Below are 14,913 nucleotides of genomic sequence, written 5' to 3' on the forward strand. Positions count from 1 at the left end.
GTCTCCAGAATCCCGCAATGTGCCTCGCTGAACCAAAATGAACACATAAATCTATTTCCCCCAAACATTCTGTCATTTGAGTTATATAATTGCCTTTCATTAATCAGGTCGGAGCTTTAAAGCAACACCTAATTAATTCTATAATTGGCACAGATTATGCCTTTAATGACTTCCACTATAGCAGAAAAACCAATGATCTCTCAATTTGATTTTGAAACTACGGACGGACGCCGGGTTTCCTCTTTCACCCAGAACTTTCAGATCTTGTTAAAACTCGGGTGTGGTTTCACGGGGGTGGGGGGGGGCACTGAGGGGAGCCCAGAGGGAAGGGTGGGAGGGAACTTTGCAAGAAAACCCTTCCCCGAGGGCATTCGTGATGCCAGAGACCGGTGTTTGGCAGCTATCTGGGGTCTGCAAGAAGTTTCCTGCTAATGGGAAGTCCGCGCATTTGGAGCAAAATCGGGCTTGCGCGAGTTGTTAACAACTTAGGGGTGCTCTAGGATCCTCGCGGGCGAACCGCACACAAGAAAGAGGAGGCCCGACTAGAAGTTGGGTAAAACTTAGAATCAACAGGGCGTGCGCGGCCGAGGAGACTTGAGTCAATCTCGTCTAACGGTTTCCCGAACCGCTAGGAGCCCTCAACCTCGGCGGGCAGCAGGGCTCCGGTGACTCACTGCCAGTGACTCAGCGACCCCACCCCTCTCGCCCCCCCCCCCCCCCCCGCCCCTCGGGCTTTCCTCGGCCGCAGCCTCGAAGCTCGCGCCGTCCAAAGCCACACCGAGCCCGTTAGGTCCCTGAACCTAAGGAACCCCCACGACAAGAGGCTGGAAAGATTCGTGGGCCAAAGCGGGCGGTGCGCCAAGCCTGCTCGGGACCCCAGCTCCGTGTTCTGGGCTGTGCGCGCCCCCAACGCCCGCTCCAATCTCAGGCGTTCTTTGTTCCTTTCTCCGCGCCTTCCACGCCTCGGGATCCCCCCCTCTTCCTGCCCCTTTGCCCGCGGGTCTCCCCACCCACCAGCCCCGAGCAGAACACTGGCCTGCAGCGGAGCGCCCCTCCCACCCGCCCGCCTCCTCCCAGGCCTCTTTGGCCCAGTGCCTGGGGACCCCTCCGGTCCGGTCCCGGGCAGGGTTCCCTACCACCGCGCGACCCCGCCTTTTTCAGCACCCACTGGGAGCAGAGCTCAGGCCAACATCAGGAAAGCCCCCGAAAGTCCCAGCCCACCCAAAAAGTAACGGGAAGGTGCCCAGTCCCGGGCTGCAGAGGGGCGGAGAGGAAGGCTCGAGGGCGCCCCCGCCCCAACCCCCGCCCACCCTTCCCGCATCTCGTCGGGTCCCCATTGGCTGGCGCTCTCCGCGGCTGGGATGGCAGTGGGAGGGGACCCTCTTTCCTAACCGGGTTATAAAAACTGCGCCCTCGGCCCGGTCCGGTCCTCTGCCACTCTCGCTTCGGGATCCCCCGCGCCAGAGACGCAGCAGCGCTCCCACCGCCCACACCCACCGCGCCCTCGCTCGCCTGTCCTCCCCGAGCCAGTCCGCGCCGCCGCAGCCGCCCAGCCCACCGCCACCGTCTCAGCCATGTCCACCAGGTCTGTGTCCTCGTCCTCCTACCGCAGGATGTTCGGCGGCCCCGGCACCGGGAGCCGGCCGAGCTCCAGCCGGAGCTACGTGACCACGTCCACCCGCACCTACAGCCTGGGCAGCGCGTTGCGCCCCAGCACCAGCCGCAGCCTCTACGCCTCGTCCCCGGGCGGCCCGTACGCCACGCGCTCCTCGGCGGTGCGCCTGCGGAGCAGTGTGCCCGGTGTGCGTCTGCTGCAGGACTCGGTGGACTTCTCGCTGGCCGATGCCATCAACACCGAGTTCAAGAACACCCGCACCAACGAGAAGGTGGAGCTGCAGGAGCTGAACGACCGCTTCGCCAACTACATCGACAAGGTGCGCTTCCTGGAGCAGCAGAACAAGATCCTGCTGGCCGAGCTCGAGCAGCTCAAGGGCCAGGGCAAGTCGCGCCTGGGGGACCTCTACGAGGAGGAGATGCGGGAGCTGCGCCGGCAGGTGGACCAGCTCACCAACGACAAGGCCCGCGTCGAGGTGGAGCGCGACAACCTGGCCGAGGACATCATGCGGCTCCGGGAGAAGTAAGGCGGCGCCCACCTCGGGGCTGCGGGAGGGAGGGAGGGGGGTACGGGGGAGGGAGGGGGGTACGGGGCCCCCCGCGAGAAGCCGCCACGCCCTTGGGGATGTGGCTCGGGCGGTGGCTGTCTGGGGGACAGCGGGTGAGCGGGGCGGTGGCTTCGGCGGCGCAGCCCCGCCCTGCACCCAGACCTTGCAGTTCGCATTTCCTCTCCCCTCCCCCCCCCCACTCATTGCCCAAGAACACCCTGCTTCAGGTTACAGATTTCTTAAAACTACCACTTTGTAGCCGAAGGCCCTTAAAAGCAACGAGCGCGATCTCCCCCAAACTTTTAGAAAGTTTCCTGGCCCCTTCTGGCGTGCGGCCATCATGGGGCGGGAGAAGGGAAGAGGGGAGGGGTGTGGAGGCTGCGAGACAAAGGGATTGCAGAGGTTCCTCGGAGGCGGGGTGGGGGCGTTCGCGTGCAGGTTGGCGGCCGTGATTGCTTTTGCACACTGCGGGCCGAGGTCCCGCCAAAACTTGCGGAGGGCGGCAGTCCTAAAAGCCGCAGTCGCCGGCTGCCCGCAGAGGTGGCGCAGCGGCTCTCGTCTCGCGGCGCCGCGACGTGGTGGTTGGGTGTGGCCGCCCCACCCCTGGCGGGGTCCCAGTTCCCTTTTGGTTAATGCGCGACTGTTTCAGGTTGCAGGAGGAGATGCTTCAGAGAGAGGAAGCCGAGAGCACCCTGCAATCTTTCAGACAGGTTTGTAGATTCTGTTCCCACTTGCACAGCCACCGGACCCCGCCCCATCAACCCACGGGCAATTCTCAAAAGTTACTCAACCCAAGTCTAGAGAGCGCAAAACTTCACTTCTGTGCGCAAAGCCCCCTAGCGGCAGAAAGACCGCAGATCGGAAATTGTCCGAATAAAAACCCTTGAATGGGGTGAAGCCTTTCCTTAGGACATAAAGAAATTTTTACTTTGTTTCGACGTTTTTTTTTCAAAAAAAAATTTTTTTTCCGTTTTGTTTTTGAAACACATTGACATTCAGATTCTGAACAGTTACAGTTTGATGTAGATAAAGGTTTGCTAAAGTCAAGTTGGCTAACTTTTACAAGGCCACCAGAAAGCACAGTTATGCCCTGTACTTTAAAATGTAAATGTACAGGGGGACAAGAAACTTAGTTTCACTGGATGGAAGCCAGCAAGTGTCTTTTCTTCTGTGCAAGTTCCATGGCGGCTTTAAAGTTATATGGAACTATCCCCAGGCACAACTATTTTGTGATCTAATAAGGGTGAAAAGGAGCCATCTGTCCTCTGGGCTGAAAGGTATTAATGGTTTCTACGGGCTTCACTATGGAATGTAGATACAGACATTCTGGCAAGTGTGGTGGCTCAGGACAGAAATAATAGGAGTCTTTGTGTTCCCAGAGAAGCTTTGCAACAGGCTGCATTCTTATTGAATATGTAATGATGTAAGCACAGTCCTGGTCGGACACAAGTATTTGCTAACATCCGTTATCTAATCTCTGGCCCAGACTTGTGAAGTATATTCTTAAAGCTACAATCATAATTCACATTTTGAAAGGCCTTTCTTGATTTGGTTTCTTAAATTCTTTAGCACATCCTCCACAAGAACCTAAGGCTGAAGAACGGATTTTCAGTAAAGGACTTTTTGCTCCAAAGTTAGATAGACTTAAAGGATTTTTAGCTTGAAATTAGAATTCGAAAGCCGGAAGAGCTGCCAGCATAGTTTTCTTCCCCTGAACACTTACTGGCATGGCTATAAAAGCTCTCCGAGGAATAGTCTAGAATAACATTTTGAAGCAGAAATACACTTACCAGATTAAGTTAAACACTGCAGTGTGTGCTTCATTTTAGTAACCGAGCATTTATGATCATCATATCTATAACGTTTTCTGCAGAGCAGTGAGTTAATATGAAACAATATTATTAGGAAAGATCTCCTGTTTAGGGATTAGGTAAAATCCCTCATAGTCTCCTCAATGAAGTAGAATGTCCCCCGTTGAACTTTTTTATAGAGGGCAGTAAATTATCTTTTGCATCTCTTTTAGGGCTTAACAAGCAAAAATGAATTTTGCCCAAGCCTGTTTTTTTTTCTTTTTTGTTATCACTCATTCCTCATTCACGTTTCCATGAAGGTGATAGAGGTGTCTTTGAAGACTGTAATGCTATAAACCATACACTGAGTACAGTTGCTTACAAAATAAGAGGTGTAAAGATTCTCGTGACATTTCCTCGAGGGGACATAAAATCTTTGGGACGTAGCAGGTTACAAGTGGTGGAAACAGAAGAGAGCCAGAGCGGCAAGAATTTTTCACATAGTTTCATTACATGCATTTTGAGCAGTCATTCTGAAACAAACCTAGTAACAGAACTTACACCGTGCTCAGCGGAAGGGATGGACACACCCTTGTAGGATGTGCTACGAGAGGAAGCAGAGAAAATACAGTCCAGAATTTACATTTCGTTTCCTTACGTGCCTGAACTGAATCTTTGCCAGTGTACGTCTTGAGTTGGAGTATAAATCTAGCCTGTAACCTGAATGCCAGATGACTACACACTCGCTTTGAATTCTAAGGATAAGGTTCAGAAGTTTGAGTCGAGAAAAAATAGAGCTCATGGATCCACTGACACTTTCAAAGCACAAATTTCTGTTCTGCGTACTCTCAGGTATAATGAAGTGAGATCTGGCCAACCCTATGATCGTCACGTTATCTCGCAACATGATAAAAAAAGAAGTCTTAAAAATGCTGTCACGTGGATTTTAATGACCGATGAAGTACGGTTTGCCCTGTTCAGTTTAACATTTATCTGCATCCAAATTGCTTATCGGCCACCTAGAACACAACACAGTGGGTCACAATTCAAATTAGTTAACGAAACAAAGAAAGTAGAGTATGTTATAGTACTGGGTGACTTACGGACCTAATGCAAAAGTCATAAAATCTGTCAACAATCTCTTCACAGTGAAGAGACTAAGCTCATGTGATTGATTTAAAATGAATCCATGAGATAGGCCTTGGGCTTCAGCAGCCCCCCAATGCCCGTCTCTTCTCTTTTCCAACCAGGATGTTGACAACGCTTCTTTGGCACGTCTTGACCTTGAGCGCAAAGTGGAATCCTTGCAGGAAGAGATTGCCTTTTTGAAGAAACTACATGATGAGGCAAGTGGAGCCCCTTTTTGTGGGCAAATGTGGGTGAACGTGGGTGAAGTTGTCCCCAGATGTGGCTCGACCGACCTCCTTTCTGTTCTTTCTTCAGGAAATCCAGGAGCTACAGGCTCAGATCCAGGACCAGCACGTCCAAATCGACGTGGATGTTTCCAAGCCTGACCTCACCGCTGCCCTGCGGGATGTGCGCCAGCAATATGAAAGCGTGGCTGCCAAGAACCTTCAGGAGGCTGAAGAATGGTACAAGTCCAAGGTAGGACGCTAGTCCGTGTGGCTAGAACAAAAGAAGAGCGTTTTGCTCTGAAAATGCTTGCACCCGTCTGTGATTCCTATACATACCCATTAGCTCCAGTCAGAAAGCTGGCTTGAACGTCTTCAAACTTCTTGAACTTCTTGTTCAAGTTTAATTTGTTGCTGCAGCCTCCCCATCACTCACGCCTTCTCTTTTCCACCCCTCCTTCTTAACCCTACATCAAAGTAACTCCCAACACCATGCCCTTGACCTCCACCCTTGAACGAGGGCAGTAGATCACGTCTCTACTTGAACATATCAGTGTCGGCATTCCATCGCTCCCCCTCTGCTTTTCAGAACAGAAATGCAGACGTATTCTGAGAGACAAGGAGATTTGAAGTTAAAAATACGGAGCGTGGTTTGGATTACGTGTCGTTTATTTGTTTGGTCACCATCTTTAAGATCTGTCGTTTTTCTGGGGAAGGTAGAATCTTAGAGGATTGGAAACCAAGTCGCTTGGGGGGGTCTACATTTTTTATTTGTTTTTTGACAGTTTGCTGACCTCTCTGAGGCTGCTAACCGGAACAATGATGCCCTGCGCCAGGCGAAGCAGGAATCAAATGAGTACCGGAGACAGGTCCAGTCCCTCACCTGCGAAGTGGATGCCCTCAAAGGGACTGTGAGTATCAGACCCCCGTAAAAGAGGGAACATAGGGGCGCCTGGGTGGCGCAGTCGGTTAAGCGTCCGACTTCAGCCAGGTCACGATCTCGCGGTCCATGAGTTCCCAGCCCCGCGTCAGGCTCTGGGCTGATGGCTCGGAGCCTGGAGCCTGTTTCCGATGCTGTGTCTCCCTCTCTCTCTGCCCCTCCCCCGTTCATGCTCTGTTTCTCTCTGTCCCAAAAATAAATAAAAAACGTTGAAAAAAAAAATAAAAAATAAAAAAGAGGGAACATAACCAGTCTGCACCATCCACATGGACCGAGCTAATGGCGATATCTGAACAAAACTTCAAATGAAGAAAAAGTGATTTTTTTAATCCAAAGACCATGAGTTGTCAGGACGGGTTCAAAAAAGCACTTTGGGGTCTGAAGATTTGAGCTTACACGGGCCTTATCGTTCTAATACTTGAGCCTTTCTTCCCCCCCCTGCAGAACGAGTCTCTGGAACGCCAGATGCGTGAAATGGAAGAGAACTTTGCCGTCGAAGCTGCTAACTACCAAGACACTATTGGCCGCCTGCAGGATGAGATTCAGAACATGAAGGAGGAAATGGCTCGTCACCTTCGCGAATACCAAGACCTGCTGAATGTTAAGATGGCTCTTGACATTGAGATCGCCACCTACAGGAAGCTGCTGGAAGGCGAGGAGAGCAGGTATGGCACGAGGGTTTGTGTGCCTGAATTAATAGCCACCGTGTATTAGGTATTCTGTCACTCATTTGACATTCCTCACCTCATTTCATCTTGGGAACATATCTTCAAGGTAGCTACTGACCACTTTTTACAGATACGGAACCTTCGGTCAGGAGGTTTAGTAACTTGCCCTAGTTAGAGTTAGTCAGGGGCAGAGCTGGGATTTGAACTCTTAACTCTCTGAGCGCCAACGCTCTTCCCACTCTGTGATGCCTCCAGTTCACGCCCCTGTGGAGAAGATACTTGGGGTAAAAGATTGTAAACGTACTAATGAGGCCACTCATAGGTAAATATGTTTGAAGCAAATCCCTCACACCATGAACTACAGGAATACGTTGTCTCCTTTGATGAAAACAAGAAGGGAATGAATTCGTGCCTTATTGTTTGAGCTGTTTTCCAAAAATTTTACTGTTTTTATCTTTTTATAGGATTGCTCTGCCTCTTCCCAACTTTTCTTCCCTGAACCTGAGGGGTAAGCATGTGATTGCCCTTTTTTGAAAAATTTTAGCAGCTTTGTAACCAGTCTGTTCATGATAAAGCACTCATTTGTTAAATGATACTTGGAAATGCCATACAAATTAAAATCCTGTAAAATGTCCATAGTTTTTAGATCCAAGTACTGGCTTACAGTCTGTGCTTCCAGTTAAATTTAAACCACATTGACTTCTTCCTTTGGGGTGTAACTGAAATAGTCCATCTTGATGCTGGGCTTTCAAACGGGTATTAAGTCTCTAGAATTCTTTTGGGAGCAGCACTTTGAGCAATTATGAACCACAGTCATAATTCTTTGGCCAGTTACTTGTTTTTTTCAAATGTCCTTTTTCCTCATTTGGGGCTTTTTTCTTTATTCAGAAACCAATCTGGATTCACTTCCTCTGGTTGACACTCACTCAAAAAGAACACTTCTGATTAAGACGGTCGAAACCAGAGATGGACAGGTTGGTATCTTTCACTCAAAATCAGCATCATCTCAGGCCGGCATTGATAGCCCTGTGAATCACTAAGTCTGTATCTCATATACACCTGGTTAATTGGGGGGGGGGGTTCCGTTTCACCCGTGACCCCTCAAAAGAGAATAGGCCTCTTCTCCTGGCATGACCCCCAGCCAACTAATTATTTGGTTCCTCAATGTGGAGGTGAGATCGCAATCTACCTATAGTCCAAAATAAAGGATTTCTTTCTATGGTCCTTAATTTAAAATGGGAGCACAGCCTCTTTCCTTTACTTTCTAGACTCGCTTCATGAGCTCCTTCATTAGAACCTCAATCCCAGGAATGTTTTGATACTGGACATATGGCCTTCCCTTCTGACTGCCTCCTCAACGCTCCTGTGTCCTTTGACGTAGTGCAGGGACATGCCCTACGATCACTTCGTTTCTTGTTCGTTCCCTATGCCAAGAAAGAAATGGCCGAAATCTATTGTAACCTTCGTGGAATCTTCCCTTGCCCATAAACTTCAAGTGTACGTTCTGTACAATTAGAATGCCTTCATTGCTTTTAAACTTTGCTGCATAGGATGATCACAGCATCCTTCAGAAACATAGTTCAGTTTTCTTTTCTTAAACCCTAACATTCCATTGGATACTTAATCTGCTTGTAGGTGAAGAGCAGCTTATGTACGCATCTGTCCCTTCTAGCTGGGACCCTTCTTGTGTATAATCAACATGACCTGCCTGTTTGCACAATAAATTCTATTTCGTAGGGATTTTTGTCATGCTCAATGGGGTAGCTGAATCTTTAGCATGTAGTACCGTATTTGATTTGAATTTGAATTTTTTTGCAGGTTATCAATGAAACTTCTCAGCATCACGATGACCTTGAGTGAAGATTGCACAGACTCGGTGCAGCAATATATTACCAGCAAGAATAAAAAAAAAAAAAGAAATCCATATCTTAAAGAAACAGCTTTCAAGTGCCTTTCTGCAGTTTTTCAGGAGCGCAAGATAGATTTGGAATAGGAATAACCTTTAGTTCTTAAGAACCAACACTCTTAAAAGATTTAGAGAAAAGTTTACAAACATAATCTAGTTTACGAAGAAAACTTGTGCTAGGATACTTTTTAAAAAGTATTTTTGAATACCATTAAAACTGCTTTTTTCCAACAAGTGTCTGACCAACTTGTTTCTGCTTCAATAAATCTTTGGAAAACTCTTTGGCTGTGTTAACTTATTTGATAATATCTCCACAGTTCTCCAAAGTTTACGAGGATATATGTGTTAGTCAAATACTTTATAGTCCTACTGGTTCATTTGTCACAAAAATCTAGGCTAACTTGATAAATCCAACTTATCTATGCTTGAGGTATAGTTCTTAACTGAGTCATTTACAGGTAGACTTCACTTCTTTTCAGTTACATTATTTGAACTTAAATAGACGATCTATCATAAAATAACTTATACGAAAATGACAGGTCTTTTCACAAGATGAGTTCAGCAGGGTCCATGTCCAGGTGTGATTTCATTCTAGCAAACAGACTTTCTAAACCCAAAGACTTAGGCTGAATGAAAACTTCTGGGGGAATGCAGCATATGGGAAGCTCGGACTCCCCCATGGGAGTTAGAATATATGGCAATGGCAGTGCGTCGGGTGCATCTCTGTTAGCAAGAGGCAGGAAGGGACAGGTCCATCAAGTTTCAGCGAATGACACTTGCATTTCTGTGTCTAACTATATATATATGATATCTATAAGTGTACTTTTTAAATGTTTATTTTTGAGAGAGCGTGAGTTGGGAAGGGGCAGAGAGAGGGAGACGCAGAATTCAAAGCGGGCTCCAGGGTCTGAGCTGTCAGCACAAGAGCCTGACGCGAGGCTAGAACTCACAAACCACGAGATCGTGACCTGGGCTGAAGTCGGATACTTGACCGACTGAGCCATCCAGGCACCTCTATCAATAGATATTTTTAAAGACTTTGGTGTTTGCAGACAGAAAATAAGGGAAAATCCCTACCTTCTAGCTGAGGGGTTTAATACTTGCGAATCACAAGGTAAAGTGATGCTAAGCGTAATGAGCTTGCAAAACCTGGAACAGTGAGAATAAATGGTACAGTCGGGAGAAGATTCAGGACCCAGGGGATGGATAGAGGGGTAGAGTTGAGATAAAACAGGACACAGAGGGTTGGAGCACCTGGGTGGCTCGCTCGGTTAAGCATCCAACTCTTGATTGCGGCTCAGGTTGTGATCTCATGTTTGTGGGATCAAGCCCCATGTGGGGCTCTGCACTGACAGAACGGAGCCCGCTTGGGATTCTCTCACTTCCTCCCTCTCTTCCCCTCCCCTGTCCACACTCTCTCTTTCTTCAAATAAATAAACTTAAATTGGGGGCGGGGAGGCACCTGGGTGGCTCCGTCAGTTGAGCGTCCGACTTCGGCTTAGGTCATGATCTCATGGTTTGTGAGTTCAAGCCCCACATCGGGCTCACTGCTGACAGCGCAGAGCCCGCTTTGGATCCTCTGTCTCCCTCTCTGCCCCTCCCCCACTTGCACTCTCTCAAAAATAAATAAAACATCACCAAAAAAAATTTTTTTAATAGGGGACAGAGGGTATTGCCTGGAGGCAAAGGAGTCGTAATGGTTGGTAGTGTGTGTGTTCTGGGGGGAATTCCTTTGGGTAAAACCCTGTACTTCTCAACCTCCCGGATTTTCTCTATAATATGATCCCCTCTCCTCCAGGAACGATGTGGTGGGCGTTTGCTGTAACGTGCAGGCATTCGCCTCTACCTCTCTTGAGTTGCCAAGGGGAATAGTAGGTAGTGCATGCAAAGCCCGCCTCAGTGCCAGACATTGTGTGCTGAGTAACACTGGCTGCGATTGACATCGCTTTTGTTGTGGGGGCCGCGCACAAGTGAAGAAAGGATTGGCTGGGGAGATGACCCCCAGCTGGGGTGACTCTACATCCCAGTTTGCCCCATGGTCTTGTTGTTTAAACATTATTTATGAAGACTGCCCTATTCAGACTCCTAACTGTATTCATTCAGTAAATCTTTTTATTTATTTTTATTTTTTTTTAACGTTTATTTACTTTTGAGACAGAGAGAGACAGAGCACGAACAGGGGAGGGGCAGAGAGAGAGGGAGACACAGAATCTGAAACAGGCTCCAGGCTCCGAGCTGTCAGCCCAGAGCCCGACGTGGGGCTCGAACTCACGGACCGCGAGATCATGACCTGAGCCGAAGTCGGACGCTTAACCGACTGAGCCACCCAGGCGCCCCTCATTCAGTAAATCTTACAGAAAAGGGTGTTTACCCTGAGAATCCTTGAGCATGTCTGCCCCTCCCCCAACCCCTATATATGCACAACTGGTGTGTCGAATGGTGCAATCCGTGTTAACACAGCAAACATCCAAGACTTCGGGCCCTGAGAGGTTTTTGCTATTGGACTCTTGGTTTTGTTTCCTGTCCGTTAGCCATTCCTACCACCATGCCCCCAGCCTCCTAACCCTATTTTTCATGCCTCCTCTGTCATTTCTCCTCCACCTCTGGCTCAGGAGGGTCATCCAGGGAAGACATAAGCCCCATGTTGGTCTTCTTCAAACATGTGACCTTTTATTATTATTTAAAAAAAAAAGTCAAGCTATGGTTTTTGTCCCCGGGAGGAAAGGAACCAGGGTCACAGGGAGTTCCGCCCTTCTGCTTTGAGACTCATGGGCTCCCCAGCCTTCAAAATCCCTTCCAGCTCTTTCTCACATCACCTCCCCAAAATGGCAAAGATGAGCCAGTGTCCCTTATCTGGGACTGTCAGAAATTAGCCTCTAATGAAAAGCCTCGTAGGGGCCCACCTCATAGGAATTCAAATCTATTTAAGCCTTTTTTATTTTTATCTTTAATTATACTTCTAGCATTTTCCTTATCTTCCACTTTGAAAAACTAATAAAAAGAACCTATGTTCTCACCACCTATAGTGAAACAAAGATTAATGCTTGGTTCTTTTATATTTAACATTAATCCGAGATTAACAGAGATAAAAAAAAAAAAAAGGAGGGGGCGGGGTGAAGGAAACAGTAACATGAAGTGAGGGCTGGGAAATTTACCTGGGAGGAGGGGTGCTGGGAACCCCACAGAAATCAGGTGATAACTGAGTCCTGCTAAGTTGTCTCACAGTCGTGACTGATGGAAGAGATGGCGGGGAATGAGAAAAATGTTTGATTTAGTTGCAAGGTGCCTAATGGAGGATACAGCTTCCGGGGACGAGCCTCTGACAAAGCACTGGGACCAGGAAACCTCACTGGGCTGTGGTGACACGTGAGTGTTGCCTGGTGATGGGGGAAGGGAGGCATGGAGAACACCAGCTTCCCCTCCTGTTTTCCCGAAGAAAGCGAGGAAAAAACCAAACACTATGCCTGCAAGAGGGCTTTCTCTGCAGGCTGCCAGGCTTCAGCTAAAAAGAAAAGGGTCTGTTTTCAGCTGTGATGGCTGCCATAACAAAATGCTACCAACTGGAGGGGGGTGGGCCTTAAACCACTGACATTCATCGTCTCCCAGTTCTGGAGGCTGGAGCTCCAGGATCAAGGTGTTGGCAAGGTTGGCTTATTCCGAGGTGGCTCTCCTTAACTAACCTCTTCTTACAAGGAGACAAGTCACATTGGATTAGGGACCACCCATATGACCACATGTTACCTTCATTACTTCTTTAAAGACCCCATCTCCAAATACGGTCACATGCTAAGGTACCACCATACTGGGGTTCGAACTTCAACGTACGACTATGGAACTATGGGGGAGGGGAGCCTCCCGGGGAGGAGACACAATTCAGCCCATAACAGGGTCCCAGTTAAACATTTGGAGAACATTCTCCTCCTCTGTCTTCAAAATAAAGCCTGTGAGAGAGATTTTCAAAAGGCCCTAAGCTTCCGAAGTCACCGATGGCTAACACACTGATGACAGATTTGTGGCCGTCTGGGACTATTCAACTTCTTCACCTTTTCAAATCCCCTCTCTAGGAGGAGAGCGGTGTGAGGCAAATCCTTCGGAGACTTTCTACAAACAGCTATCGTGTAAGGCAAGCACTTCTTTAAGGGCACTGTAGGAAGTGAACAGGGAACTGTGGAAAGCCACAGCTGTGGAAGAGGCAACAGAACCATTTTGTAGGCTTTCCTCGGAAGATTTTCCACAGTCCCAGACCAGTATAAAGCTACATTCTCTTGGAAAGTTCAACTCTCCTGGGTGTATCGGGCACTGTGTTGGGCACTGGCTGTACAACCACAAAGTCAGCCTCTTTACTGAGTTCATACATAGCCTATCAGTGCAGCGAAGAAGAACCGTGCTATTGACTGAAGACCGGTGTGCCCCCAAATTGCATATGTTGAAATTCTAAACCCCAGTGTGGTGGCATTAGGAGGTGGGGCCTGGGGGAGGCAATCAGTTAATTAATTAATTTGGGGAGGTAATTAATGAGGTAGAGGCCTCATGAATGGGATGAGTGCCCTTGAGACAAGACACCAGAGGACATGCTTTCCCTCTCCTCTGCTTTCTGCTCTGTGAGGTACTGTGTGAGGTTGCTTTCTGCAAACCAGGAAGAAGGCTCTCACCAGACACTGGATCTGCTGGCACCTGATCTTGGACTTCCCAACCTCCAGAACGGTGAGAAGTGCATTTCTGCACTTCTGTTCAATTTAGTTCTCTTCAGCTGGAGTCAGCATGGAGAAGGGGCAAGTTCTGTCCTCAGAGTTCAGACTGGGGATCCTAATCCTGATACTGGTCATAGCGCAGTGTGGGCCTTGTCTCTTCAGCATATGAAAAATTTCCGGTCTTCTCCTTTACCTTCTTGGTTATATGAATTATAGTTATAGATATTTTTTTGTCCTTGTCTGCTAATGCCAAGACATGAATCACATGTGAATCACATGTGACTTTGTTCATATTGTTTGTTTTCTCTTTTGGTTTGTGATTATTTGGTGCTGTCCTTAGGATGCCTCATAATTTTTTAACTGGATGCTGAAAATCTTTAATGAATACTCGTTCAGGCTCTGGACAGCATGCGCATCCTCTAAAGAGGAAGAAAAGTTTTCTTTGTACAGACAAACAGAGTATCAGTGGATCACCTTGATCCTGGGAAGGGTTAATCTTAGCCTTTGTGAGGGCTGGTGTATTTTAACTCCATTATCTTAATACTGTTGCTTACCTCTCAAGTGTATCTCTCAGCCCTAGTGTGGGGGACATTTCTGAGACTCAACTTTGCCATAAACTGTGTTTATGAAAGCCTTCCCACCTTGGCAGAGCTTAAACTCTAGCCTACACTTCTCCAGCACTGAACTCTCTGCTCATTTTTTTTAGCTTCCCTCCTACTGTCTCTGGTAGGCTTCTTGGTGTCTTGTCCTAAATAAATGCAGCTTCTGAGATGGCCAACAACTGGAACGAATCTCTGTCCCCTTAGCCTAATGGGAATCCATTCCATGTTTGAGTTCTCCCTCATTTAGAAATTACCCTCTTAGGAAAAAATGAGTGTGGATTTTACCTTGGATACTTTTCTTCTCTTAAGGATTATAGCCCTCCATCTCAATTCTTGACCCTGTTGGTTGCTCTCAAACATATTCAAAGAGGTGTGTGTGTGTGTGTGTGTGTGTGTGTGTGTGTGTATTCCAGCTATTATACTGGGGGAGATATTCAAGTTGTCTATTGGCACTAGGAAACATACACCTGCAAAACTCAGCTTAAACCAACAACATGTGGTTCTCTGGGTTGACTAGGCTCAGCTAGGGAGAGTTCACTTGGGATCATTTATGCAATTGCGGTCAGTTGGTAGCCGAGGCTAGGTCATCTGGAGGCTCAACTGGACAGGACATAGAAGATAGCATCTCATTATTATGCCTCTTGCCTCAGTGCTCCTTGGTTTCTTTAACTACCCTCCTATTGTCTCATAATCTGAGGCGTGGGCTTCTCACAGCGTAGTATCAGGATAGTATCCTTACAGTGTGACCCACTGCTAAGAGGTAAAACAGAAATGTCCGGTTTTGATAAGGGCTGTGTCTGTA

General features: G+C 48.0%; 1 protein-coding gene across 1 annotated transcript; it reads left to right on the forward strand.

Moving 5' to 3' along the window:
• Nucleotides 1–1,414: 1,414 nt before the first annotated feature.
• On the forward strand, nt 1,415–9,098 carry VIM (vimentin). Its single transcript, XM_047867862.1, has 9 exons — nt 1,415–2,137; nt 2,812–2,872; nt 5,203–5,298; nt 5,396–5,557; nt 6,090–6,215; nt 6,689–6,909; nt 7,377–7,420; nt 7,801–7,886; nt 8,731–9,098. The coding sequence occupies exons 1-9, from the start codon at nt 1,575–1,577 to the stop codon at nt 8,770–8,772; spliced, it is 1,401 nt and encodes a 466-aa protein (XP_047723818.1). The 5' UTR covers nt 1,415–1,574; the 3' UTR covers nt 8,773–9,098.
• Nucleotides 9,099–14,913: the final 5,815 nt, after the last annotated feature.

The sequence above is a fragment of the Prionailurus viverrinus genome, chromosome B4, assembly GCF_022837055.1.
Source record: "Prionailurus viverrinus isolate Anna chromosome B4, UM_Priviv_1.0, whole genome shotgun sequence".
Classification (NCBI taxonomy): Eukaryota; Metazoa; Chordata; class Mammalia; order Carnivora; family Felidae; genus Prionailurus; species Prionailurus viverrinus.

Bases quoted from the DNA above. Each gene is read 5' to 3' on its own strand.
- VIM (XM_047867862.1), top strand. From the start codon at position 1,575: ATGTCCACCAGGTCTGTGTCCTCGTCCTCCTACCGCAGGATGTTCGGC. The intron at 5,299-5,395 runs GCAAGTGGAGCC...TTCTTTCTTCAG, and splicing joins TGAAGAAACTACATGATGAG to GAAATCCAGGAGCTACAGGC. The intron at 6,216-6,688 runs GTGAGTATCAGA...CCCCCCCTGCAG, and splicing joins TGGATGCCCTCAAAGGGACT to AACGAGTCTCTGGAACGCCA.